This window comes from Sus scrofa, chromosome 6, assembly GCF_054392235.1.
Source record: "Sus scrofa isolate SSC_HxYL_T2T_F1_AM1 chromosome 6, Sscrofa_HxYL_maternal_Yorkshire_Landrace_v2.0, whole genome shotgun sequence".
NCBI classification, from domain to species: Eukaryota; Metazoa; Chordata; class Mammalia; order Artiodactyla; family Suidae; genus Sus; species Sus scrofa.
This window is the reverse complement of record NC_139388.1, coordinates 98,343,491-98,371,339: the sequence shown is the minus strand read 5'-3', so window position 1 is coordinate 98,371,339 and position 27,849 is coordinate 98,343,491. Positions and strand designations below refer to the sequence as shown.

The window sequence follows — 27,849 nt, the reverse complement described above, 5'->3', positions numbered from 1 at the left end:
ATCCAAGCTGCATCTGCAGTCTACATCACAGCTCGAGGTAACACTGGATCCTTAACTCACTGAGTGAGGCCAGGGATCAAACCTGCATCCTCATGGATACTATTTGGGTTCTTAACCCACTGAACCACAATAGGAACTCCTGCCAGATCTTTTTAAATCATTACATTGGGCCTACAAGACAAAGTAACATTGCTTCTAGTGATATAAATAGTGAATTGTGGTGAATATTGGTGTTACTTTCCTTCCAAAAGTGGTTACCAGGGTACCTTTCATTTTTTTTTTTTTTACTTTAGCGGCATCTGCAGTAAACAGTCCTTTTGTGGATTATGGCTCTCTAATGGCTGTGAAAACTAAGTAGGAATGTTTAGAGTGGGCCTCAGTTGTTTGAAGTTATCACAAAAGCAACAAATATCGCAGCAGACTGCAAGCCACCCCTTGGTGCCACAGGCATTGATCTAGGTTAGATGTGACATTTCTTTTCTTTCTTTTCTCTTTTTTTTGGTCTGCACAATGCAGCGGCTTGATGTGGGATCTCAGTTCCCAGACCAGGGATTGAACCCAGGCTGCATCATTAAAAATGCCAAGTCCTAACCACTAGACCCCCAGGGAGCTCCCTAAATGTGGCAGATGCATGTTCTTCAGTCCAGAGAGACTGAACCTAGGCAGCATCAGTCTACGGTATTTTCCCATCACCGTCCACAGTCCTCCTGAATGACTGACTTGATTGTCTTTGGCCACAGGTTCTTTGTGGGAACATACAATGTGAATGGACAGTCCCCCAAGGAGTGCCTCCAGCCCTGGCTCAGCCATGGTGTCCAGGCCCCAGATGTGTACTGTGTGGGGTGAGTGCTTCTCTTCCAGCTGACGTTGCCTTTTCAAGAATGCATAGCTGTGGCTAAAGGGGTGGGGACATGAGTACATAGCTGAGGCTTCACAGCAGGGGAAGGGATTGAAAAATGAGCGTGTGCTTAATAACAGCTGCTTCTCTGTTTTTCTTTTTCTTTCTTTCTTTTTTTTTTTTTTTTTTTTGTCTTTTGGGCCACACCCACGGCATATGGAGGTTCCCAGACTAGGGGTCCAGTCGGAGCTGTAGCTTCTGGCCTATGCCATAGCCACGGCAACGCCAGATCTGAGCCGCATCTGCCACCTACACCACAGCTCATGGCAATGCCATATCCTTAACTCACTGCACGAGGCCAGGGATGGACCTGTGTCCTCATGGATGCCAGTCAGGTTCGTTTCTGCTGAGCCACGATGGGAACTTCTGCTTCTCTGTTTGATGTGCTTCCCCATCATAAACCCATTTCTGGCACTGTTAAAGTGATGTGCTTGGCATTTGAATGCTAACATTGAATTTTGAGCACAAGCCTCTTAAAATCCATATGCCTTGATAGTTTCTGCCGTGGTCCAGTGGGTTAATGATCCAGCGTTGTCTCTGTGGTGACTCAGGTTTAATCCCTGGCCTGGCATAGTAGGTTAAGGATCCCGTATTGCAGCAGCTGTGCTGTAGGTCACAGCGGCAGTTCAGATTATATCCCTGGCCCGGGAGCTTCCATATGCTGTGCGTGCAGTGGAAAAAGAAAAAAAACAAAAATCAGTGCATCTTTAACTGAATTTCATTAGACATTCAACATTTTGTTGGTCGCAAAGCAAAAATATCTTTTGCCAGGGAAGGAAGTTTAGCTTAAAAAAAAAAACAAAGCCCCATGAGTTAGTCATTTTTTTATCCACGCCTACTGTCTTCTCACCCCTGTCCTAGGCACTGCTGATGGGGAGGGGGCAGCAGAGAAGCCCCTAGGGTAAAGTAGAAAGGGCCTAGGGTTTGAAATGTATATAGACCTAGGTTTGAAGCCATTTGCCACTTGGTGCTTGTGTGAGTCAGTGACCTCAGATGTAAAGTGGAGACGCTTGAACTGCTTCAGGCTGGCCATGAAGAAGACAGGGGCTGCTGCTTGTGAAGTACCCAGTTAGTTCCTTGGAAGGTAGTCCCCTTGTCGCTAAGTGTTTGTTTTGTTCCCTCTGGAAGGTCCTGCAGTTTAGCTACAAAGCTAGGCCCTACACACCCGATCCAATCCAAGCAGGAGTCATTTTTGGACATTAACCGTTACTCTCTGACTGGTTGCTTCTCCTAACAGGTTCCAGGAGCTTGATCTGAGTAAGGAAGCCTTTTTTTTCCATGATACCCCAAAGGAGGAGGAGTGGTTTAAAGCTGTATCTGAGGGTCTTTATCCGGGCACCAAATATGCCAAGGTAAGAGAGGAGTCGGGGACCTTCCGATTTTCTGTTGCCATGCAGGAGAACTTTTCACTTCCACGACTTGTATCAAAAGCCAGTCCTAATGATCCTGCAATTTTCATTTTGTCTCTGGGTGGGAGAGAGGCAGGTCTTGGCACTTGTAGGCTGTTAAGGTTGTCACAGAGTATGCTCTGTGAGTCATTCGGGTGATTACCCTGTGCCCTGGCGTGGAGGAGGGGAAACAGCAATCATCTCAGCCAGCTTCCAGACTACTTTTCTTTTCTTTTCCTTTTTTTTTTTTTTTTTTTGTCTCTTCAGGGCCGCACCTGCGGCATATGGAGGTTCCCAGGCTAGGGGTCCAATCGAAGCTGTAGCTGCCAGCCTACGCCACAGCCACAGCAATGCCAGATCTGAGCCGAATCTTCGACCTACACCACAGCTCATGGCAACGCTGGATCTTTAACCCACTGAGCGAGGCCAGGGATCAAACCTGCCACCTCATGGTTCCTAGTCAGATTTGTTTCTGCTGTGCCATGGCGGGAACTCCCTGGACCACTTTTCCTTCCAACTCCTAGTTAATGCTGTGACCTGAATGTTCGCCTCTTTTCCAGGTGAAGCTCATCCGACTGGTTGGGATTATGCTCTTGTTATACGTCAAACAGGAACATGCAGAGTACATCTCAGAAGTGGAAGCTGAGACAGTGGGAACGGGGATCATGGGGAGGATGGTGAGTTTCCCGGCTGGTACATGTGGTATGTGGAGGGCCTTGGTCCCTAAGGTGTTTTTTTTTTTTCTTTTTACTGCCATACCTGCAGCACATGGAAGTTCCCAGGCCAGGGGGGTCAAATCGGAGTTGCAGCTGTGGCCTATATCACAATCACGGCAACACTGGATCTAAACTGCCTCTGTGACTCACTTGATCCTTAACCCACTGAGTGGGCCAGGCGTCGAACCACATCCTCACAGAGACAATGTCAGGTCCTTAACCTGAGTCACAATAGGAACTCTGTTGGTTCCTAAGGTTTTTTTTGTCTTTTTTTTTTGACCGACCCGCAGCATATGAAGTTCCTGGGGTAGGGATCAGATCTGAGCTGGAATTGTGATCTTTGCAGCTGTGGCAAAGCCAGATGCTTTAACCCACTGTGCTGGGCTGGGGATTGAACCTGCATCTGGTGTTACCAGATGCTGCCAATCCTGTTGAGCAACAGCGGAAACTCCAGTCCCTAAGGTGTTGTTTTTTTTTTTTTTTCCCCCTTAGGGCCCCACCTGTGGCATATGAAAGTTCCCAGGCTAGGGGTCAAATTGGAGCTATAGCTGCCTTCCTACACCTAAGCTACAGCAACACCAGATCTGAGTTGCATATGTGACCTACACCACAACTCACAGACACGCCAGATCCTTAACCCACTAAGTGAGGCCAGGGATCAAACCCAAATCTTCATGGATCCTAGTTGAGTTTGTTAACCATTGAGCCATGACAGGAACTCCCAGTCCCTAAGGTTTTGACTCTGCTTCTCATGGTACCATGACTACACGAGTCCCAGTTTAAGGGTGCTGGCTTTATCAGATGAACTGTGTACCCTTGTGACCTAGCAGGGATAGAATGAGCAGACCATTTAGAAATTAGTGAAGTAATACTGGCTGATTTGTCCAACTAGCCTGCATCCTTGTGTCCACTCCACCCCAGGGCCTCCAGTGGACCCTCCCATTTAACTCATGACATGTTGCAGAAACTATGTTGGTCACCAAGGAAATGAGAGAATGCTGATCATAGGTTTGCAATTTTCTCTTCTTCTCGACGCTATTAAAGTCCTGCTTTTGGAGTTCCCGTCATGGCTCAGTGGTTAACGAATCTGAGTAGGAACCATGAGGTTGTGGGTTCAATCCCTGGCCTTGCTCATTTGGTTAAGGATTTGGTGTTGCCGTGAGCTGTGGTGTGGGTCGCAGACGTGGCTTAGATCCTGCGTTGCTGTGGCTGTGGCATAGACTGGTGGCTACAGCTCCACTTCGACCCCTAGCCTGGGAACCTCCATATGCCGTGGGAGGGGCCCTAGAAGAGGCAGAAATAAATAAGTAAATAAATAAAGTCCAGCTTTTAGGTTCTACCTTGAGAGCTTAGCTTCCCGTGGGTAAGGGAGAGGGTATGGTTTGCCTGCGATTTCGTGAAAAGTGGGCTCACCCTTGCCGGTGATTGGCTAGCTGTTCTGCCTTCTTGGATTTGCTTTCCTACCTGTAAAATATAGACCCTAGCGCTATTTTCCTTACCTTCCAGGTTTATGATGCAGACTAATTAAGAGAAGACATTTTGAGAGCCGGCGGGTTTAAATGACCATCATACTGAAGTTGTGAACGTTTTGGCTCCCTTTCACAGGGTAACAAAGGGGGCGTGGCGATCCGGTTCCGGTTTCACAACACCAGTATCTGCGTTGTGAATTCCCACCTGGCAGCCCACACGGAGGAATACGAGAGAAGGAACCAGGACTACAAGGACATTTGTTCCCGAATGCAGTTTTGTCAGGTGGACCCAAGCCTCCCCCCTCTCACCATCAACAAGCACGAGTGAGTCCGGCCTTGCACCCCAAACAGCACTTCAGGCCCGGTGTGCAGAGTCATGGGCCCTCTGTGTCGTTAGGGAGGGGATGGGGAAGGCTTCCCACCACTCCTGGAGTGACAACTCCAGCCAGCTCTCCTTACATCTCTTGGAAATTTTTAGTTTCCCATCCTACCGTCTGGCAGACCTCTAGAATCTTTCTCAAACGCCATTTGTTCCTGGAAGACACATAAGATTTATTTTAGCACAGGTCCACCTTGATACAGCCTCATGAGGAAAGCCCCCGCCAGGCACGAGCGTCTCAGGCGCAGGGCGTAGAAGTGTGTTTCAGGATCCTGTCTGCCTCTTCTCTCCAGAAGCGTGTGGAATGGAGAATTGGGCTGCCCTGAGCTGTCTTCACTGGGTCTCTTTTGCCTCAATTCGACTTCACAGAGCCATCGTTGCAATTGCTTGGAGCATGTTGTGCTGATCTTTGTCTGTTCTCTTTATTTTATTGCTCTCTAATACTTGCTCTCTGTCTAAATTCAAGGCATGTTGGAATTTCAGACTTCACAGTAATACTTGAAGCTTGTGCCCCTTCTTTTATAGCAAGGAGGAAGCCACTAGGGCCATGGTGTCTGCCAGCGTGGACACAGAGCCAGCTTCGTCACGTCTGCTGCGGTGGTAGAACTGTCTTGAGCTCATTGGTGTTCTGGAAGCTGCCAGGATGGTCTTCCTTCTCCAGGGAACCTAGCATGGGCTGGGTCTTTTGTTCTGCTGACCTTGCAGCATCCTAGTTTGTTAGGTTGCAGCTTGCATAGCAGTTTGTCTGCTTTTAGCATGTGTTTGCATTCGTTTTGGTGGGTGTGTACTGCCATGCGGATTCTCTCATGACCTGGTTCTTGGCTTCACATCGAGCAGCATCGGTCTTTATGGGATGTGCGATGTTGCTTGGGAACATCCCATTCTCATTTCCCCAAAGCAGCGGGTGTGATGAAACACCCGTCACACTCTGCAGAAGAGCCAACCCATGATACGGTGGTGGTTGACCCCAGACTCCACTAGTGAGGTTGAGCTTTGTTTCAGAGGAACCCAGCTCCGGAAACAAAGGCTGAGAGTGTGTTTTGTGGCCTGGCATGTGTCTGGAGGCAGAGGTGACATCATGGCTTCATCTGGTTTGAGGTCCCTGAGTGATTGACAGGACGTCCAATACTTGATCTTTTTTGCCTCTTCCCAGGAATAAGTTCTTGTCTTGCTTTTAGATCTTATTAGACTATCCTACCAGCCATACAAGAATAAAATAGTCAAGGAGAAGCAGAACTGTTTACAGTGAACCTGGACCAAGATAATTGAGTAAGCAGCGTGTTAGACACAGTGTTAGACGGGATTGTGCATAGAGGAGGAGATTTCCTGAGTCCCTTTCCCGCCCAGATCCCTAGAGGCTGACGTCCCTCCTCAACCCTGTGACCTTTGTGCTCTGTCCTCACAGTGTGATCTTGTGGCTGGGGGACCTCAACTACAGGATAGAAGAGCTGGATGTGGAAAAAGTGAAAAAGCTCATCGAAGAGAAGGCCTTTCAAACCCTGTATGCGTATGACCAGGTACCAATGGCCGCCTGGGCCCTCTTCAGGCAGCTGCCCACCCCCCGACCAGAGGCCACAGAGAAGCCTGGCAGCCCAGCTCTCAGCGTCTTCTTCCTGGTCTTGGGAGGTTCCCCTGAGGAGCAGATGCCCGTCTTCCTTCCTTCCATCTGTAGCTCTCACCACCTGCCCCCAGCTGTCTGCCCACTGGCTCTGGGCAAGTGCACTCTGCTCTCCCTCTCCCCCTCCCTCTCCCTCTCCCCCCCTCTCTCTCCCCCTCCCTCTCTCTTGCCCCTCTCTCCCTCTCTCTCCCTCTCTCTCTCTCTCTCTCTGTCTCTCTCTGTCTCTCCCTCTCTCTGCCTCTCTCTCTCTCCCTCTCTCTCTGTCTCTCCCTCTCTCTCTCTGTCTCTCTCTCTCCTCCATGCATTCATTCATTCATTCAGTCATTTGAGTTGAGGCCAAAAGGGAACCAAGCTTCTCATGACGAAGATCCTTGGTGTATTTAAGATGATTTGCTAGTGTTTCAAATGGGCCTCCCGCTCCCCACCCTGGTCTTGCTCCTCAGCCCCCAGCCTTGCCCAGTGTGAACCAGCACTCTTTTTCCGCGTGGCTGTCTTGACTTCCTGCAGGAATAAGCTCTGTATCCTACCATTCTCCACCCTTGTCTGCGGTGGCGTTCCTTCCTCAGAGCCTTAGCCGTTTCCCAGGACAGGAGAAATCTGTTCCCCCCTGACCTTCTTCAGGTGCTCCTCTCAACAGGTCCCGAAACTGTTCAGGCAGTCAGAGTTGTTCAGAATAACTGTTCAAGGCCTTTTTCTTTTTAGTCTGTATCTCCCTTTTAATCACCTTCATGATGTCATTCATCTAATTCTTCCTGTTACTTTTACTCCCCCACCCCCCAGGGCAGATCAATTGAAGGGAAAAAAAAAATCTCAATTTTATGATGTCTTTCTTTATGGAATAATTTCTTTATTGGCTCATTTTTCTCCTCTGCTCCTTCCTTAGTAAATTATTCTCTCTAATCCCCCTTTCAGCATTAACCCAGTCTGTGCTATAACTGTCGGTTCATTGCCTCTATTTTCTGGACTGCGGCGTTCTGTTTTCCCTCGTAGTTCAATGACATCTCCTCTGGCCTTCTTTTCTGGTCTTTTTTTTTAAAGTAAGAGTACCAATTTTCTGTGTTTCTCTGCTTTCCAGCTGGTTTTAAGGCCTATATTCACCCATTTAAGAATTATCTTACACTGGTACCCAACTTGATATTATTTCCTGTTCCTTCCTCCTTAATAGTTTTTTTTTTTTTTTTTTAGGAATTCATATTTTAGGGAATATGTCAACTGTTATCTCCTGGATAGTTGAGCTTATTTCCAGAGTTAGAGCTGACAGTTCTTCACTCCACAGAGCAGGCAGGAACACCTGCTGAGGAGCAGCTCTTAGAACCAGCTCAGCGGCAAGGATGCTAGTTATTATCGTAGCGTGGCGGGCACTGTTCCAAGTTGACAGTTCATCGTTGCAGCAGTCCTGTGAGGCAGATTCTATTATAAATCCAAATTTGACAGCTGGGAAAACCAAGGCACAGAGCTTCCCCGAGTTCATATAACTAATTTGACAAACTCCTTTGAAAACTTGTTTTCATTTGGAGTTCCAGTTGTGGCTTAGCTGGTTAAGAATCCAACATAGTGTCCATGAGGATGTGGGTTCAATCCCTGGCCTCGCACAGTGGGTTAAGGATCCAGCATTGCCCCAAGTTCTGGCATAGGCCACAGATGTGGCTCGGATCCAGGGTTGCTGTGGCTGTGGCCGTGTGGTATAGGCCGGCAGCTGCAGCTCAGCTCTGATTCCACCCCTAGCCCGGGAATTTCCATATGCCGAGGGTGCAGCTTTAAAGGAAAAAAAAATAGGAGTTCCCGTCATGGCGCAGTGGAAACAAATCCGACTAGGAACCATGAGGTTGTGGGTTTGATCCCTGGCCTCGCTCAGTGGGTTAAGGATTTGGCATTGCCCTGAGCTGTGGTGTAGATCGCAGATGTGGTTTGGATCCTGCGTTGCTATGGCTCTGGCGTAGGCCAGCAGCTATAGCTCTGATTCAACCTCTAGGCTGGGAATCTCCATGTGCCTCGATCGCAGCCCTAAAAAGCAAAAATAAGATAAAATAAAATTTAAAAATAAAAGAAAAAACCAAAAAAACTTGATTTCATTTAAGTTTAATTCATAATTGGGTGTATTTCTATTATATATTTCCACGTACGTGGAAGTTCCCCTTTGCTTTCTGGATTGTATCTTTCCAGAGCTTTCTTTTTCAGCCACACCCATGGCTTATGGACGTTCCTCTGTCAGGGATTGAATCCAAGCTGCAGCTGCAGCCTATGCCACAGCTGTGGCAACACCAGGTCCTTAACCCACTGTGCTGGGCCAGGGATCGAACCTGGGCCACCACAGAGATAATGCCAGATCTTTGAACCACTGTGCCACAGCAGGGACTCCTCTAGAACTTTTTCTATGCAGTTCTGTCCCTCTGCATAATTGGAACAGCTGTGCTACCCAGAGGAAGTGTTTAACAGCTGGAAGAGAAAAACTGTCCATTGGTACCTCATCCTCAAGGAACATACTCTGACCCCTTGGATGAGGGTATGTTTTTACAAGAGAGCCTTAAAAACTGTCTAACAGAAGAACAGGTAGAGGACCGCCCAGCATGCTCCTCTTCCTAGGAGTTAACTAACTCAGGATCATACGGAAAAGCTTTCTCATGGGCCTTGCCTTTAGGTTAGGGTTTGGATTCCAGTCTGATTTCCTTTCCTCTGCTAATTCAATTTCATCCTGAGACTTTTTTTTCCCCTTCCATCCTCTTGCATAGCTGAGAGCTCAGGTGGCTGCAAAGGCTGTCTTTGAAGGCTTCAGCGAGGGTGAGCTCACGTTCCAGCCCACCTATAAGTATGATACTGGCTCCGATGACTGGGATACCAGGTACGTTAGGGGTGTCTTCAGACAGCTGAGCCAATGACAATTCAGAAAGTTACAGAGAGTTCCCGTGGTGGTTCAGTGGCGATGAACCCGAGTATACATGAGGACTCAGGTTCTATCCCTGGCCTTGCTCAGTGGGTTAAGGATCTGGTATTGCTGTGAGCTGTGGTGTAGGTTGCAGATTCGACTCTGATTTGACCCCTCGCCTTGGAACTTTCATATGCCGTGGGTGCGGCCCTAAAAAGACAAAAAAAAAAAAAAGAAAGAAAAGATAAAAGAAAGTTATGGAAGCACCTGCCCTCATGGACCTAGAGAAGAAGATAGAAGATTTCCTGTCACTTCTTCCCCATATTTCACCCTCGGATCAAACATTTTTGCTCAGAATTTGTTCATTAAGCAGCCTGCCTTCTTGCCCATTCTCTTGTTGACTGCCTTAGTCTTTGTTCCGTGATAATTCTTCTTTTTTTTAATGGCTGCACCCATGGCATATGGAAGTTCTCCGGCCCAGGTTGAACCCATGTCTCCACAGCAAACCAAGCCACTGCAGTCAGATTCCTAACCCACTGCACTATGGCAGGAACTGCCATAATAATGGTTGAGACTCATTTCCCCTCCAGCCACACTTAGGGTGATATGATGATTCCAACAAACTTAGCCTGTACTTGGTCGTTACACAGTAGTTCATGTATTTTTTTTTTAATACCCATGGGGTGCCACACACTGTTCAGTAAGTATACTTTATTTGTATTATCTTATTTAATCTTCTCAACAACCCATCGAAATAGATATGATTTATTATCCTCATTTTATAGATTGGGGAACTGAGCTTCCCAAGCAGCCAAGCCTAGAAGCAGAATTTGAACCCAGACAGTAGGAATCCATGACCTGTGTGGACCACCATCTCTGAGGACCATAGAATGCCCACTCTCAGATACCTTTGACTCTGGCCTGGTCCCCAGAGGAGGGTAGAGAGCAGAACGTCATTCTGAACCATGCTTTGGCTTTGAGCTTTCGAAGATGTCTTGGGTGGCACCTGCAGGATACACTTTACCCCTCGGTGGGCTCAAATCACCCACCCTCTCAGATCACCGGCCCCTGTGCCATCATCCCCGGCTGAGCCCGGACACTCGCCAGGCGGCAGGTGCTGCTGAGCCTGGGAGGATTGCAGTGTGGGCTTTGCTTTTCAGTGAGAAGTGTCGCGCTCCTGCCTGGTGTGACCGGGTCCTCTGGAAAGGGAAGAACATCACTCAGCTGAGCTACCAGAGCCACATGGCCCTGAAGACCAGTGACCACAAGCCCGTCAGCTCAGTGTTCGACATCGGGGTAAGTGGGTGGCGGGTGCCTGTTGTCATCATCCTCTAGGGAATTGGTTCCTACAGCCGAGACCACTTTTGTCTCTCTGGTCTCTGTCCACTTTGAGTGCCAGGAAGTGCCTTTAAAGTTTTTTTTTTTAGTTTTTATTTACTTTTTTTCTTTTTTCTTTTTTTTTTTTTTTTGGTCTTTTGCCTTTTCTTGAGCCACTCCCACGGCATATGGAGGTCCCGAGGCTAGGGGTCGAATCGGAGCTGTAGCCACCGGCCTATGGCAGAGCCACAGCAATGCAGGATCCGAGCCGCGTCTTCGACCCACACCACAGCTCATGGCAACACCGATCCTTAACCCACTGAGCAATGCCAGGGATCGAACCCGCAACCTCATGGTTCCTAGTCGGATTCGTTAACCACTGCACCATGATGGGAACTCCTTTATTTACTTTTTAAATTAAGGTATAGTTGATTGACAGTGGTGTTGGCGTTTCCTGGTGGCCTAGTGGTTAAGGATTTGATGTTGTCACTGCTCTGGCTGGGGTTTGATGCCTGGCCCAGGAACTTCCACAAACTGTGGATGCAGCCAAATTAAAAAAAATAAAAAGGAGTTCCCGTTGTGGCTCAGTGAATTAGGGACCCCATGTTGTCTCTGTGAGGATGTGGATTTGATCCCCGGCTCTGATCTCTGGGTTAAGGATCTGGCATTGCTGAGAGCTGTGGTATAAGTCGAAGACGATGCTCTGATCCCAAGTTGCTGTGGCTGAGATGTAGGCTGGCAGCTGCAGCTCTGAGTCAGTCTGTAGCCTGGGAACTTCCATATGCTACAGGTGCAGCCATAAAAAGCAAACAAGTTCCAGTAGTGGCTCAGCAGAAATGAATCTGACTAGTATCCATGAGGACGCAGATTTGATCCCTGGCCTCGCACAGTGAGTTAAGGATCCAGCATTGCTGCAAGGTGCAGCATAGGTTGCAGATAAGACTCAGATCCCAAGTTGTTTCCGAAATTGTGCCATTATATGCCATAATGATCACTCTTCATATATACCAGTGTGGCTATTTCTAGAGAGTGAAATTCCTAGAGGTAAAATTAGTAGTTCAAAGAAAAATGTATTCTAAATTTATTTGAGCCTGCTAAATTATCCTCCCAACAATCCCTACCATTTTAAACTACCAACCATGTGTGACCTGATTTTCCCACAAGCTGGCTAATACTGGGTTTTATCAGTCTTTTAAATTTTCTGCCAACTCAGTGAGGTAAAAGAGAAAGATACTCGTAAATCACATTTCCCTGATTACTAGCGAAGTTGAATGTCTTTTTTTTTTTTTTGCTTTTTAGGGCTGCACCCACAGCATATGGAAATTCCTAGGCTAGGGGTCAAATCAGAGCTACAGCTGCTGGCCTATGCCACAGCCACAGCGACACCAGATCCAAGCTGCATCTGTGACCTATACCACAGCTCAGGGCAATACTAGATCCTTGACCCACTGAACAAGGCCAGGGATCGAACCTGCATCTTCATGGATACTGGTCGGGTTTGTTATTGCTGAGCCTTGAATGGAACTCCTTCAACGCCTTTTTATTTATTCTCCTTTTCTATCTCTTCTTTGGCGACTTCTGCGTTTATCTTTAGAGGACCAGTTCTCAAGGGTGCAGGTAGTGGCACATCAGGATCTATGAGGGTGCGAGTGTTTTGAAAAAAAGCCTGATTGTGAGTTCTCCAGTGACTTAGTGGTTAAGAATTTGGTGTTGTCACTGCTGTAGCTCAGGTTCAATCCCTGGTCCAGGAACTTCTGCATGCCATGGGCATGGCCAAAAAAAAAAAAAAAAAAGAGAGAAAAAAAGCCTAATAAATGTTATAACTGAAGTTTTATTATTGGAAAATGATAAAAATTGTGTTTATAATTCAAAATACAGGAAGGAAAGCCTGAAAAAAATCTTCTTGGCTGATGGAGCACAGGTTAAAAGGCCCAAGAGATGCTGCTTTATTTTTTTTATTTTTAATTTTTTTGTCTTTTTAGGGCCTCACCAGCAGCATATGGAGGTTCCCAGGCTAGGGGTCAAATTGGAGCTGTAGCTGCTGGCCTACACCACAGCCATAGCAACGCCAGATCTGAGCCATGTCTGCCACCTACACCACAGCTGGATCCTTAATTCACTGAGCAAGGCCAGGGATAGAACCTGCATCCTCATGGATTCATTTACACTGAGCCACGGTGGGAACTCCAGGAAACGCTGCTTTGAATCAAAGCCCCAGGAGTTCCTGCTGTGGCTCATTGGTAATGAAACAGACTAGTATCCCTGAGAATGCTGGTTCCATCGCTGGCTTTGCTCAGGTGGTTAAAGACCTGGCCTTGCTGTGAGCTTTGATGTAGGTTGAAGACATGGCTCAGATCCCACATGGCTGTGGCAGTGGCGTAGGCAGGCAGCTGTAGCTCCTATTCGACCCCTAGCCTGATTGCTTCCATGTGTCATATGATTTGTCCTAAAAAAGCAAAATAAACTAAAATAAATGAAAGCCCTAGAGAAGCTCCTCATGGCAGGCCAGTCATAATAGCCAGTATAGCAGAGCCAGACGCTGGGCATCTTGCTGCCCTCGGCTGAAGACCTGACAGAACTGCCAACCAGGCTTTTACTCCAGCATCTTCTTTCTGCTAATCAGGGAGCAGTTGATTTTTAGCACAAGCTTTGCCTCTTGGGGAACCCTTCTACCTCTATTGTTAATTGGATTCTTTATTCATTAATTACATCTATTTCATATTCACTCAGCTGCTCTCAACTGCTGTTTCCCGAGGCCGGGAATGTCCTCTCTTTTGGAAGAGAGGAAGTAGGCAGAAGGCAAGGCACTCAGTCTCTGCTCTCTCCCTTCCAGGTGAGAGTCGTAAATGAAGAGCTTTATCGGAAGACTCTGGAGGAGATTGTTCGCTCCCTGGATAAGCTGGAAAATGCCAACATCCCTTCTGTGTCCCTGTCCAGGCGAGAGGTAGGAAGGACGTGCTGAGGCATCAGGCTCTTCTCTTCAGAGAATGTAAACCTCATCTCCTAGAGCTCAGAATTCCAAGAGGCACCTGTCGGATTACTGAACTCTAGTCTTCCTTGATCAGTTGCTTCTCGATAAAGTGAGGCTGATGATGCTAGCTGACAAGAGAGGGGTTGTTGTTGTAGATTTTGTTCACCTCCTGATCTTCAAACCAGAAGCCAGTAACTTTTTGTGGCTCATATATTTCATCCACACATGGGCCATCCATGAGTTAAATTACAGCATAGAGGATCCAAAGCGTGTCTCTTCGGATTTTCGCATAGCTGCTCTGTATTCTTGCCTTGGGTTTGTCTTCCTACTGATACTTTGAAATTAAATTAAGTCCAAAGTTTTGAATATGTATGAGTTGAGGGGAGGGAAGGCAGTGGGGAAAGGTAATGGGTGTTGGGAGAAGCCAGGTTAGGGCTAAAGGTTTTTCATAGACGTGCCATAGCATAGGAGTTCCCGTCATGGCTCAGCGGAAACGAATCTGACTAGCATCCATGAAGATGCAGGTTCGATCCCTGGCCTTGCCCATTGGGATAAGGATCTGGTGTTGCCGTGAGCTGTGGTGTGGATCACAGACAGATGCGGCTCAGATCTGGTGTTGCTATGGCTGTGGTGTAGGCTGGCAGCCCATACCTAGCCTGGTAACCTCCACATGCTTTGGGTGTGGCCCTAAAACTATGAAAAAAAAAAAAAAAAAAAAAAAGAAGTGCCACAGCGTAGATCACTCAGAATCATTACCAAAAGTTCAGTTAAATAAGAATTCATGGTGAGGGCAGTTTTAATGCCCCATTCATCCAGCTACTTGGAAGGATGAGCTTGATTTTCATGTTTCAGAGGTGAATTTGTGAAGGATGTATTGGAAATGGTCTTTGGGTATAGAATATGTAAACTTTGGAGTTCCTGTTGTGGCGCAGCAGAAACAAATCCAACTAGGAACCATGAGGTTGTGGGTTCGATCCCTGGCCTCGATCAGTAGGTTAAGGACCTGGCATTGCCATGAGCTATGGTGTAGGTTGCAGACACAGCTTGGATCTGGCATTGCTGTGGCTCTGGTGTAGGCTGGCAGCTCTATCTCTGATTTGACCCCTAGGCTGGGAACCTCCATATGCCGCGGTTGTGGCCCTCAAAAGACAAAGGCAAAAAAACAAAAAAGAATATGCAAACTTTGATTCCTCCAGGAAATTTATTTATAAAACAACATGAGTTTTAGTTGAACATAGACAACTGGGAGTTCCCGTCAATGGCTCAGCAGGTTCAGAACCCAACTAGTATCCATGAGGATATGGGTTCGATCCCTGGCTGCGCTCTGTGGGTTAAGGATCTGGCATTGCCACAGGCTCTGGCATAGGTAACAGATGTGGCTTGGATCCTGCATTGCGGTGGCTGTGGTGTATTTAGGCTGGCAGCAGCAGCTCCAGTTCCACCCCTAGCCTGGGAACTTCCACATGCCAAGGGTATGGCCCTAAAAAGGAAAAACCAAAACCAAAACCACAGACACCTGGTCTTTTGTGGTAGCTCTGGCCTTCCAGGTGAATACTGAAAAGCAGAAACATGATTTAAAAGCGATGGTCCTTGGTTTTTTTTTCTGGAGAGGACAGGGCTGGCCCAGTTGGAGTGGCTGGGCAGGTTGCTAAGGAGAGCTTGCTGGTCTGACTGGTCCCGGGCTTGTTCCCAGTTCTGTTTTCAGAACGTGAAGTTCATGCAACTCCAAGTAGAATCCTTTACCATTCAGAATGGACCAGTGCCGTGTCAATTTGAATTCATCAACAAGCCTGATGAAGAGTCTTACTGTAAGAGGTGGCTGAACGCCAACCCCAGCCGAGGGTTCCTCCTGCCGGGTAAGGCCTCTGTTCCCAGGTTTCTGGTCGCTGGTTTGGGGAACACCCTACTCTATCTTTGCTCATTTCCCGGAATGAGCTGTTTGTTTCTGAGTGTTTCGTTGTCTGCCTGAAGCTTTTCAAAGCCCTGTGGCTGAACCATCCATAAATAAAATTTTAAATGGTAAAGAGCCTGAGTGAGTTCAGCCCCCCAAACCTTCTCAGTCTCAACCTGTGTGTATGCTCCTTAATTTCACTCAAAGAGAAAGCACAGGGTGGCTGTGGAGCACGTGCTGGTGTGTAAGGAAACACTTCCACTCTGCCTCACAGTTCAACTCCCAGCTGTCTGCTCTTGTGGCGAAAGACAATGGGGTGATAATCCAGAAATGATATCTGGCCCTAGAAGTCACTACCCATGTCTTTCCCCTAGCTCCTCCTTGGCATTGTGTTGTGCTGTGAGGTAGAGAGGTTAAGCCTGTTTTGCAGACAGCTCACAGGCTGATAACGTGTTATATTTTCTGCCAGATCAAGTGTCATCATCTGACCTGGCTCAGGGCAAGCTCTTTGATCCACGCCTTCTGATCATATTAATAATTTCTTGGAGTTCCCTTGTGGCCCAGCAGGTTAAGAATCCGACTAGTATCCGTGAAGACTCGGGTTCAATCCCCAGCCTCCCCAGTGGGTTAAGGATCTGTTGTTGCTGTGAGCTGTGGTGTAGGCTGGCAGCTGCAGCTCCATTTCGATCTCTGGCCTGGGAACTTCCATATGCCACAGGCGTGGCCCTAAAAAAATATATAATAATTTCTCGCTTGAGCTGTGCCACTTAGAACACAGCTTTCATAAGAGTTACCTATTCATGGTTTTGTTTCCATATCCCCCTTGGGCTATAAACTCCTTGTTCATGTGTCTCCTGAATGCTGAGCAGGTAAATTCTGGTTGGAGGGCTGACACCTCTCATTTTCTCTCTGTAACCCTGTTGGCCTGACTCTCTTCCTGCCTGTCTTCTCCCTTCACCTTTTCTCTTGGCTTCTTGCCAACCAGCACTACTTTTTTTTTTTTTTGGAATGCATATCTCAAACATAACGTTTATTTATTTTATTTTATTTTTTTATCACATCTGTAGTTGTATAACGATCATCACAATCCAGTTTCACAGGATTTCCATCCCACAACCCAAGCACATCCCTCCATCCCCCAAACTGTCTCCTCTGAAGACCATAAGTCTTTCAATGTCTGTGAGTCAGCATCTGTTCTGCAAAGAAGTTCAGTCTGTCCTTTTTTCAGATTCCACATGTCTGTGAAAGCATTTGATGTTGGTGTCTCATTGTATGGCTGACTTCACTTAGCATGATAATTTCTAGGTCCATCCATGTTGCTAAAAATGCCAGTATTTCATTCCTTTTTAATGGCTGAGTAATATTCCATTGTGTATATGTACCACATCTTCTGGATCCACTCCTCTGTCGATGGACATTTAGGTTGTTTCCATGTCTTGGCTATTGAAAAAAGTGCTGCAATGAACTTTTATTTTATTTTATTTTTGTTTTTGTATTTTTTAAGCATTACTTTTTAATTTCTAATTTTTTCAGATTCTATCATTAAGATTGAATTGGAACTATTTGTAAATAAGACCACAGCGACCAAGCTCAACTCGGGTGAAGACAAAATCGAGGACATTCTGGTTCTGCACTTGGATAGGGGAAAGGACTACTTTTTGTCTGTGTCTGGGAACTACATGCCCAGCTGTTTTGGATCGCCCATTCACACCCTGTGCTACATGAAGGAGCCCATCTTGGACCTGCCCCTAGAAACTATTAGACACCTGGTGAGTTCTGTGCTGCAAGGAGACATCTAGAACTATGTAGCAGCCAAGCCAATCAAACAAGATATTCCTGTGCCTACCTTCTCAGGGACCGGAGAATTTCTTAGCCTCCATAGAGTTGGCAGACTATATCGATTATATATTCCTATTAAATAAGCACCCTGATATTATCAGTGGTTTAAAACAAGAGCAAGTTATTGCTTCTCATGACTGTGAGTTCCCAGTGTGGCTCTTCTGCTGGTCCCCCCAGGCTCATTTGTGTGGTTGCAGTCAAATGGTAGCGGTGATGGCCCCCCACGTCCAAGAGGCCTCCCTCCCTTGTCTTGGTGTTGGCTGCTCCCTGGACCTCTCCTTCCACATGGGCTTCATCACCCATGCGTTGGCCCATGAGTGTTGGTCTGTGCATTTCCAAGTGGTAGTAAGGGTGTGAGAATAGCCTTTCTTGATCCCTGGCCATCTTGGTGGCTTCTCTTGGTTGAGGTGCCCCACAACTAAGGCAGGAAGGTGGTAGCCGCAAAGAAGATGAAAAAGTCACTGAAGTCAGTCAACTCTCAGCTCCAACTCATTATGAAAGGTGAAAAGTATGTGCTGGGGTACAAGCAGACACTGAATATAATCAGACAAGGCAAAGTGAAACTGGTCATTCTTGGAGTTCCCATTGTGGCTCAGTGGTTAACGAATCTGACTAGGAACCATGGGGTTGCAGATTTGATCCCTGGCCTTGCTCGATGGGTTAAGGATCTGGCGTTGCTGTGGCTGTGGTGTAGGCCGGCAGCTTTAGCTCTGATTTGACCCCTAGCCTGGGAACCTCCATATGCCATGAGTGTGGCCCTAAAAAGCAAAAAAAAAAAAAAAGAAAGAAAGAAAAAAGAAAAGGAAACTGGTCATTCTTGCCAGCAACTGCCTAGCCTTGAGGGAATCTGAAATAGAATATTATTCTGTGTTGGCCAAAACTGGTGTTCATGGCTACAGTGGCAGTCATATTGAATTGGACATAGCATGTAGAAAATACTGCAGAGTGTGCATACTGGCTCTCATTGATCCAGTGATTCTCATATTAGAAGCATGCCAGAACAGACTGGTGAAAAGTAAATCATGCACAATTTTTCTTTAATAAAACCAGCCAGAGCTTATTTAAAAAAAAAAAAAATTTTTTTTTTTTTTGGAATTTCCATTCCTCTTATGACTCAGCCGAAAAAAATCTGACTAATATCCATAAGGATACGGGTTCGATCCCTGACCTTGCTCAATGGGTTAAGGATCCGGCTTTGCTGTGAGTTGTGGTGTAAGTTGTAGACGTGGCTTGGATCTGGCATTGCTGTGGTTATGGCGTAAGCCGGCAGCTGTAGCTCTGATTCAGCCCCTTTCCTGGGAACCTCCATATGCCACAGGAGCAGCCCTAAAAAGACAAAAAAAAAAAAAAAAAAAAAAAAAGACAGCAGAAGCTTGTAAGGCCTCTCATAGCTCAGGCTCCAAAACTTGCATGGTACCACTTCTGCCACATTTTATAGGGCAGAACAAGTTGAGAGGTCAGCCCAGATTCTAGGGATGGGGAAATACTCTACTTCTTGATGGGAAAAGCTGCAAAGTATTATTGCCACATTTTTCAGTCTTTCATACATAAAATATCAGAGAAATTCAGCCATAAATACTAAGATAATGAAATTTCCCTGGCCTGCAATATTATCCTTTTTCTGTTTTAATTATTACTTGGTTGTTTATCATTCTAAACTAAATTTTCTGAGATCTTAAAGGCTATGGAGACGATTCTGATACAGGGGGCCTAGTTTGTTGCAGATTTTTTTTTCTTCAGATTTTTGATAATAGGTATGCTTTTCTTTTTTCTTCCATTGCATTTTTTGTTTGTTTGTTTTTTGGGTTTTTTTTTGCTTTTTTTAGGGCTGCACCTGCAGCATATGGCTATAGGGTCTCAAATCAGAGCTGCAGCTGCCCCCCTACACCACAGCCATAGCAATGCCAGATCCTAGCCACAGCTGTGACCTACACCACAGCTCATGGCAACACCAGATCCTTAACCCACTGAGCAAGGCCAGGGATCGAACCCGCAACCTCATGGTTCCTAGTTTGGATCGTAACCTGCTGGGCCACAATGGGAATTCCTTCCATTGCATTTTAAAATTTAGGGACTCTTGGAGTTCCCTGGTGGCAAAGTGGGTTAAGGATTCAGCATTGTCATTGCTGTGGTTCAGGTGTGGCGCCTGTTCGACCCCTGACCTAGAAACTTCTTCATGCCACAGGTGTAGCCAGAAAAAGTTAAAAAATTAAAATTTAGGGACTCTTGAAAACAGAGGCCCAATAAGGGAAGTGATTTGTCATGGGTCTTGTGGCAAGTTAATACTGGATCTGGACCTTGTATTTGGATTTCTGGATTCCCAAGTCTTGCTTTTTTTCCCCCACCAGACCACACCATCTCTCTGCTTCTGACAGTGAAACGCTCTAGGCAGGGTGTTTTTTCTAAGATGATGCACATTTTACCTTCTTCATTGGAACTGCTTGCCAAAAGCCACTCCCAATTCTCAAAGTCACCTTTGGCACCTTGCTCGTGCCACCTGATTTCACTTTTGCATGCTGAACGTTTGCTGAGGGACATTGAAACACTTCCCTTCTTCCATAGGTTTGCTTCTCCATGTACTGCATTCTCCTGAAGTCAGCCAGGCAGAAGTGCCATTGGTGGACCTTCTTGTCATGCTTTTAATTTCCTTTCAGACTTTAATGCAACTACAGACTGAAGATGATGGGAGTCATTTGGAGAAACCCATGGATATCCCCAAAGAGCTCTGGATGATGGTTGATTACCTGTACCGAAACGCCATCCAGCAGGTAGGTGGTGGTGAAGCAGTCACACCTGATGGAGGCCAGCCTGCCTTGAGAAAGAGCATCAGCCCTGAGAACTTTGGGCCTAAAAAGCTTTTCCCCTGCAGAACCTGTGGAAAGCTGTTCTTTACAGGGACTGGATGAGGGGCATGTAGGTTCATTACATATTAAGAATTACATACAGCACTCGATTCCACCACCCTGCCCCGGAGGAGGGGGGGAAGCAGCTTTGCACAGGAAGGCCTTTCCCAGCACAGTGTATTCCCTCCCCTGGCCTCTGGGGTCCCCCAGGTAGAGAGCCCTCTGAAGACTTCTCAGGATGTCAGCCTGATGTCCTTTTCGGGAACTCTCGAAAGCTTCTGGGAATGGGAGGGGCTCACTTGTTGACAAGCCAGCCAGGCAGGGGACCAGATGGAGCCTCTGGGCCATGAGTCAGGAAGCTTGATTTCTAGAGTGAGTTTAGCAAAAGCTTCATGAGATCAGATTGGTCAGTTTCACTGACTCATCCCTCTGGGTCCCAACGAGACCAATAGAAACTCTATCATCTGCTGCAGCTCTGCCACTTGGTAGCAAGCTGCATCCTCGGGATGGTCTTTCTCCACTTTCCCTCTCAGAGTTACTGAGCGTTACAACGTCCCAAACCCTGTGCTGAGTGTTTTACAGCACGGCCTCACTTAGTTCTCACAGTAGCTGTCAGATGAGGAAACGGATCCCCAGAAATGTTCAGTAACTTGGCCAGGGTCCCAAAGCGACAGATGGGCAGGATTGGGACTTGAACCCAGGGAGTCTATAGAAGTCACATTCTTTTTTTAATTTGGCTGCACCTGAGGCATATGGAAGTTCCTGGACCAAGGATCAAACCTGCGCCACAGCTGTAACCAGAGCCACAGCAATGAAAACACCGGATCCACTGAACCACAAGGGGACTTTCAAAGTCACATTCTTAAGGTCTTTGCTAATCTACCTTCTCTGCAGAGTTCCTTTCAGGTGTAACTTTTGTGTAATACACGTAATATTGTTCAGTTACAGGGCATTGAATCATTTTATAAAACGAATATAAGGACTCAGGGAAATACTTTTATTGCCATAATCTCATTTTCTCAAAGCACTGAGATGCCTTTTTTTTTTTTTTTTGTCTTTTTGCTATTTCTTGGGCCGCTCCCTCGGCATATGGAGGTTCCTAGGCTAGGGGTCCAATCGGAGCTGTAGTCTCCGGCCTACGCCAGAGCCACAGCAACGCGAGATCCAAGCCGCATCTGCAATCTACACCACAGCTCACGGCAACGCCAGATCGTTAACCCACTGAGCAAGGGCAGGGACCGAACCTGCAACCTCATGGTTCCTAGTTGGATTCGTTAACCACTGCGCCACGACGGGAACTCCATTTTTGTCTTTTTTTTTTTGCTATTTCTTGGGCCGTTCCCGTGGCATATGGAGGTTCCCAGGCTAGGGGTCTAATTGGAGCTTTAGCCACCGGCCTATGCCAGAGCCACAGCAACACGGGCTCCGAGCCGCGTCTGCAACCTACACCACAGCTCATGGCAACGCCGGATCCTTAACCCACTGAGCAAGGGCAGGGACCGAACCCGCAACCTCATGGTTCCTAGTCGGATTCGTTAACTTCTGCGCCACGACGGGAACTCCTGAGATGCCTTTTTAACTTTCTCCATCTTATAAATGATATATTGTCTTCAGTTTTTTTTTTTGTTTGTTTTTTTCTGTGTGGTTAATCCCTCCATAACACTGCAAGAAACATAGCTACTTTAAAGTTTTCCCTGTGGTTGGATCTTATCGATGTGTTTGGTGTGCCGTACGCAGTTTTGTAATAGGTGTCTATGCTCGTGACCTGGTGTGGGAGCCCGGGAAGGCCTGTGAGGTGCATTAGCCACATCCGCCTGCATCAGCTCATCCACTAGTCGGGTTCAAAGACCTCAAGACCCTGCCCCTTTTTATACTCTGCTAGTGATTGTATTTGTAGGTCAAGAAATCATTGCTGCTTTTCTGAAAATACAGTTATTTTGTGACTTTCTTTCCTTTTTCAGGAAGATCTGTTTCAGCAGCCAGGCCTGCGCTTGGAATTTGAACATATCAGGGACTGTTTGGATACTGGGACAATCGATCACCTCTGTATCCTTCAGACATTCGTGTTTGTTTTTGTTTTTGTTTTCTGTCTTAGCAGGGCTGCACATGCAGAATATGTACATTCCCAGACCAGGATTCGAATTGGAGCTGTAGCTGCTAGCCACAGCCACAGCCACGCCAGATCTGAGCCTTGTCTGAGACCTATATCACAGCTCACAGCAACACCGGATCCTTAACCCACTGAGTGAGGCCAGGGATCGAATCCGCATCCTCATGAATGCTAGTTGGGTTTGTTACCGCTGAGCCACAGCAGAAACTCCTCCTTCAGACATTTGTGTATACACGCCCGTGTGCATGGACACATGCTTGTGTGTGTGTGTGAATGTGAGTGAGGTGAACAAAAGGAAGGGATGATAATTTAAGGCTCAAAATCAGATATTCTGTCCTCAGCTGCCATGTTTTTCCTACTTAAAGTTTGCGTAGAGAAGACTTGACAACTTTAAGCAACCAATATAGCAGGAATTCAAGGGGGCCCGGCTGAGCTGACAGATAGCTTGGCCCCTTCAAAGATGCCAGGCTGGCATCCCAGCTCTGAGCAGAGAGCCTGGCCGGGCAGGCAGCACCCTGGCATGTGCTGGCTCCTGGGCCTTTTCCTAACAATGACCCTGGCAGTGGCATCACCCATTCCTTAACGCTGGGACCAAAGCTGCTAGCAATCATTCCGTAGCCGAAGCCCTGCTGCTTTTCCTGGAGAGCCTGCCAGAGCCCGTCATCTGTTACAGGGCCTACCGAAGCTGCTTGGAGTGTTCTGGCAACCTCACAGCAAGTAACCAGGTGAGGGGAAGCGGTGAGCATGGGTGTGTTCATGATGGAGCCCTGGGTCTCCTGGGGCCTGAGGGAACAAAGTGGGTGCCAGCCCCTAAATGCAGTGTCAGAAACCTGACTCCAAGTCTTTCCTTCCCAAACCTGTTCTTCCTCTCAGGTCCCTTTTTCTTTCTATGGCATCACCTTAATTCCAGGGACTCAACCCAGAAACCTGAGTCATTTCTGACTCCTCCCCTCCTCCCTTCCCACACGCTCAGTCCCCTTGATCTGTCACTCATCTGTCTCCCATTCTTATTCCACTTACCTAGGTTCAAGACCCTGCATTCTGGCTCTCTCTCTGCTGATTTGCTTTGCCTTCTGCAATTAGATTGTGGTTTCTTATTTATTTATTTATTATTTTAGGGCCACACCCATGGCATATGGAGGTTCCCAGGCTAGGGGTTGAATCGGAGCTGTAGCCATTGGCCTATGCCACAGCCACAGCCACACCAGCTCTGAGCCCTGTCTGCAGCTACACCACAGCTCACAGCATCTCCAGGTCCTTAACCCACTGAGCAAGATGAGGGATTGAACCTTCGTCCTCATGGATATTAAATTCATTTCCTCTGAGCCACGACGGGAACTCATAGATTGTGGTTTCTTAAGCTTTCATCATGTCTCTGTTGGTCAGAAACACTCTCCTTGCCAATTAAGGATTTTCTTAAACAAATTTTCTGGACTTTTTATCATCTATTCTAGTAATTCATATATGTAACAGGCCACGGCAGAATAATCTAGAAAACATGCTAACAAGTTCCAGAACTTTACCCCATATCCACTGAATCAAAACCTCTTTGGGAATATGTTTTGTACAAGCTTCTCAACCGATTCTGATATGCAGATAATGAGAGTACTCAGTGAATTCCAGCCTGATCAGCCCTTCCAGGCTTAAGGCCTGTTCAAACAGTAGTGCTCCTGCCAGAATTTTCTCACAAGGTCTTCTCTCGTGTTATCTCACTGATTTCCTTATCTTGCCTTTTTCTACACTTTATTTTACTCTAAATACACTGGTCCTCACCCCCTTAAGTCCAGCCCTCTCATATTTAAGACCAAGCTAAAATGTTTTCTGTACCTTTAATTCTTTTGAGAAAGTGCAGTTAGAAGTTTGACCCCTAAGTTCATATAGTACTTGATCTGTGTTTCTCTTTTGGCCCTTGTGCCAAGTGCAAGGATCAAGGTTTTCTGTGCATAGTTTTACTCATGTATTTGGATCATGTATTCAGTCCCTGGAATACAGATACTTGGCGAATGAATGAATGAAAAGACAAACCCCACTTCTTGCTCTTTTAGGTCATCACTACTCTCCCCGCATGCCACAGAAATGTCTTCACCTACCTGATGGCGTTTTTGCAAGAACTGCTGAAAAATTCAGCAAGAAATCATTTGGATGGTAATATTCTAGGTAAGCTGCCAAATGTGTGTGGAAAGCATATCTGCAAACAAGGGACTCATTATGAGAAAATAGTTGAGGAAGGGCCCTAGTCCACTGCAGTAGAACTGAAATCTCAAGCTGTGGGCCAGGATTACCCTCAGATAGATTTTTCTTTTTTCTTTGGCCACTCTCATAGCATGCGGACCTTCCTGGGCCAGGGATCAAACCTGTGCCACAGCCCCAACTCAAGCTGCTGCAGTGACAATGCCAGGTCCTTAACCTACTGCATCACAGCAGGAACTCCTCAAATAGTTGTTTTTTGGTTTTTGTCTTTTTAGGGCTGCAGGCACGGCATATGAAAAGTTCCCAGGCTAGGGGTCAAATCAGAGCTGCAGCTCCAGGCCTGCACCACAGCCATAGCAATGCCAGATCTGAGCCACATCTGTGACCTAAGCCATAAGCTCTCAGCAACGCTGGATCCTAAATCTACTGAGTGAGGCCAGGGATCGAACCTATGTCCTCATGGATACTGGTTGGGTTCATTACTGCTGAGCCACAATGAGAACGCCCTCAAATAGCTTTTTTAAGGTAGAAAATACTGCTTTGGAGCGCCCCTCCTCACTCCTAAAAACACGAGAATAAGTAGTACTTCTTTTGCTGAACCATTTGTTTTCTGTGTTTTTCATGCAGCTAGCATATTTGGTAGCTTGCTGCTTCGAAGCCCAGCTGGTCACCAAAAGCTTGAAACGGCAGAGAAGAAGAAGGCTCAAGAATTTATTCACCAGTTCCTCTGCAACTCACCCTGAGCCTCTTCATCTCCTCTCCTATTCTGCCTGGGGCAGCCAGTTACCAGCACCCCCTGTTTGAGCTCAAGAGCTGCCTTGAGAGGATGTGAACCCCCTTAGATGCAAAAGTGGCAGCTGCCTGTTTCTCGAGCCCAGACCGCTCTCCCCACCATGGCTGTCACTCTTGGTGCTGCTGCAAGTTGTGAAGACACGGGGGGAAATCCACCACAATAAAACTGACATTCATTGTTCAACTTTAGTAATGTAACAGATAGATCTCTATTTTTTTTTTTTTTTAATGTTTAAACAACTGTACTTCATGTGCTCACTCTGCCTGCCTCCAGGGCATACAGTGCCTTCCCTGTAGCTTGGGCCCAGCTCCTCACAATCAGATAGCTGAACAAACTTTGGAGTCTGGAAGGATAAATGAGTTGGACACAGGAATGCAAACGGAAGCTGCTGAATAAACAGGTCACAGCCACACCAGATGCCTCCAGCACTCTGTCTGAGGACATGTGTGTATGCATATGCAAACCCTACCCCACTTCCAACTCAAATGTGGCTCACCTCTGGAGCTGGCCACTAAGCCTTTGAGGCCAATACAGTGGCGTGAAAATGAAAATACTGAAGAAATTGTTGTTCTGGTGAAACAAGTGGAATTTTCTGGCCAACGAATCCTCCAAACTGTATATAATGCATTCCCTCTCTCACATGTGTAATATATTTTAATGATAAATATATTTTTAACAGTGGTGTTTGTTTTTATCTTTTAAGAGGTGGCAGCTCTCAGCAGGTGGAAGTTTGTGGCTTAAGCACTGGGACAGCTGGTCAGGGGCCAGAGAGATATTTGCCTGGCAGTCTGGTGTTAATAGCCACTATTCACATTTTTCAAGCAAGAGAGTACAGGCATGGCTGCAACCCCTTGACCCCTAATCTAGTGTCTAAGGGTTGTCCCACTCTGAATATCCTAGAGAAGTAGCTTAAAAAATAGGCAGTGGCTGCTGAGAAGTTCTGACAGCTACATCTTCCAGGCATTTACAAGTCAGGAGCCGAGTGAAACCTCTTCTTGGAACACCACTACTTACTGTTCCTTGGGAGTGCAAAGTGATTTAGATGTGGGCCAGTAGGATGACAATGTGAAAGGGAATGGCCAGTAGGTGGCGCTGCCTTAGCCTGAGCGCGAGTACCCTGGAAGTCGACAGTCTCTTCAGGGAAAAAAGTTGGAACAAACGGTCTGGACAGGTGGGTGAGGAGGGAGTTGGGCGTCTTAGAGCATGTGAGACGGGGAAGAGGTGGAGGCATCCTCTGGCCAGCCTTGGAATACTCATTTCTGCCTTTGGGGTCCAATCTAATTTTCTTGGGCTCTTCTGCCCATATTAACTTTATTAGGTGAGGAGGGGAAGCTGGGGCCATAGTAGGAGAAATGAGGAATATCACAATTTTACAGGCTTTCCCCTTGCGGTCCCGGCTGGAATTCGGCGGCTGTGGTCCTTCTCGTTGCATTTGTGGCTACCAGGGTGAGGGCAGCGCAAACTGGGTTGAGGTTACTTTGGATTAGTGGTTGGATTAGCGTCCGGTGCCTCTGGAGCGGATCCTCGACTCCGTGAGGAGAGCGGACAAGGCGAGCCTAAGCCCGCGCGGGACAAACACGCTCCGCGAGGTCTCCGCGATGCCCTGCCCCGCCTCTCCCGCTCGCCAATTGGAGGCTCGAGCTCAGCCCCCACACCAGCTAAACCAACCAGAAGCGCCAGGGAGAGGCGGAGCCCATATCTGCTCCTTCCTCCGGAAAGCGGAAGCGGAAGTGACGTTCGGGGAAGGTGGGGGCAATCATGGTGCCGCTGGGGAGGGGAGAAGCTGCTGCCGCCGCCGCTGTTGCCGGGAGCCGCGGAGGTAAAAGGCGAAATTAGACGCGGCCTGGGCTGGGGACTTCCTGGGGGGCGCGGGACTTAGGCTCCCTCCTGAAGCATTTCCCAGTAGGGACCCCAGTCCGGTCACCATAGGGACCCCACCCCTCCTCCGTTTCCATGGGGATGGGTATCCAGCCCCCCTCCCCTGTTTCCATGGAGATCCGGACCCTGCCCCTCTCCGTCCGGCTTGGAGCCCCCCAGCCTGTCTTCGGGTTTTTCCGTGTAGCCCCGGACTGGGGGTTATCCCAGACAGGTTCCTTTTCCCAGCCTCCTCTCAAGGGTGCTTCGTTTGTACTTCTCGTTTGCTACCTTCGAATCTCCTGGTCTTGTTTGTTCCGGACAGTTGGTCTCCGCGTTGCCGCCTGTGGTGCCGGGTCAGCCCAGTGGGGCCCCCGGTACTCTTATCTCTCCTCTCAGATGCAGCGAAATGTGCATCTACCGGGTTGCGTAAGCCAGAGCAAGGGGTCGGGCCGGTTCCTCCCGGATCAGATCCCTTGGCCTGTCTCTGGTAACTACTACTCTGTTTAGCTGCCCTACAGCGTTAAAGGTTCACTTTAATCCAGAGCAGAAGAGAAAGCTAAAGTGCAAAGCCAGACTGAAAACTAAAAGTGATGTGCTAAATATTTTAAAATTCACTCCTCAGTCTCCCAAAGCTACATTTGTAGAACCTGTGTGTTTGCAGGTAAAAGAAGAGTCACTATAAATAAGACTCATCATTCCCTCATTGT

The 27,849-nt window shown here is 47.3% G+C and overlaps 2 protein-coding genes across 8 annotated transcripts in view; both read left to right on the top strand.

The window, feature by feature from the left end:
- The window catches only part of INPP5B (inositol polyphosphate-5-phosphatase B), a 59,056-nt gene extending 33,090 nt beyond the window's left edge, over positions 1–25,966 (top strand). The window contains 15 exon segments of the mRNA XM_084963948.1: positions 741–842; positions 2,136–2,250; positions 2,847–2,963; positions 4,608–4,795; positions 6,256–6,367; positions 9,198–9,307; positions 10,492–10,627; positions 13,482–13,592; positions 15,313–15,475; positions 17,044–17,279; positions 20,004–20,117; positions 22,154–22,238; positions 22,900–23,027; positions 24,348–24,459; positions 25,120–25,966. Coding sequence (XP_084820074.1) covers positions 741–842; positions 2,136–2,250; positions 2,847–2,963; positions 4,608–4,795; positions 6,256–6,367; positions 9,198–9,307; positions 10,492–10,627; positions 13,482–13,592; positions 15,313–15,475; positions 17,044–17,279; positions 20,004–20,117; positions 22,154–22,238; positions 22,900–23,027; positions 24,348–24,459; positions 25,120–25,235 — 1,945 coding nt within the window. The 3' untranslated portion in view covers positions 25,236–25,966.
- Positions 25,967–27,017: 1,051 nt separating this feature from the next.
- The window catches only part of MTF1 (metal regulatory transcription factor 1), a 49,399-nt gene continuing 48,567 nt past the window's right edge, over positions 27,018–27,849 (top strand). For 6 of the 7 annotated variants that reach the window (XR_014804846.1, XR_014804849.1, XR_014804848.1 and 3 more), the window contains exon 1: positions 27,018–27,104. The gene's annotated coding sequence lies outside the window, so the exon portion shown is untranslated. 7 annotated transcript variants of the gene reach the window in all.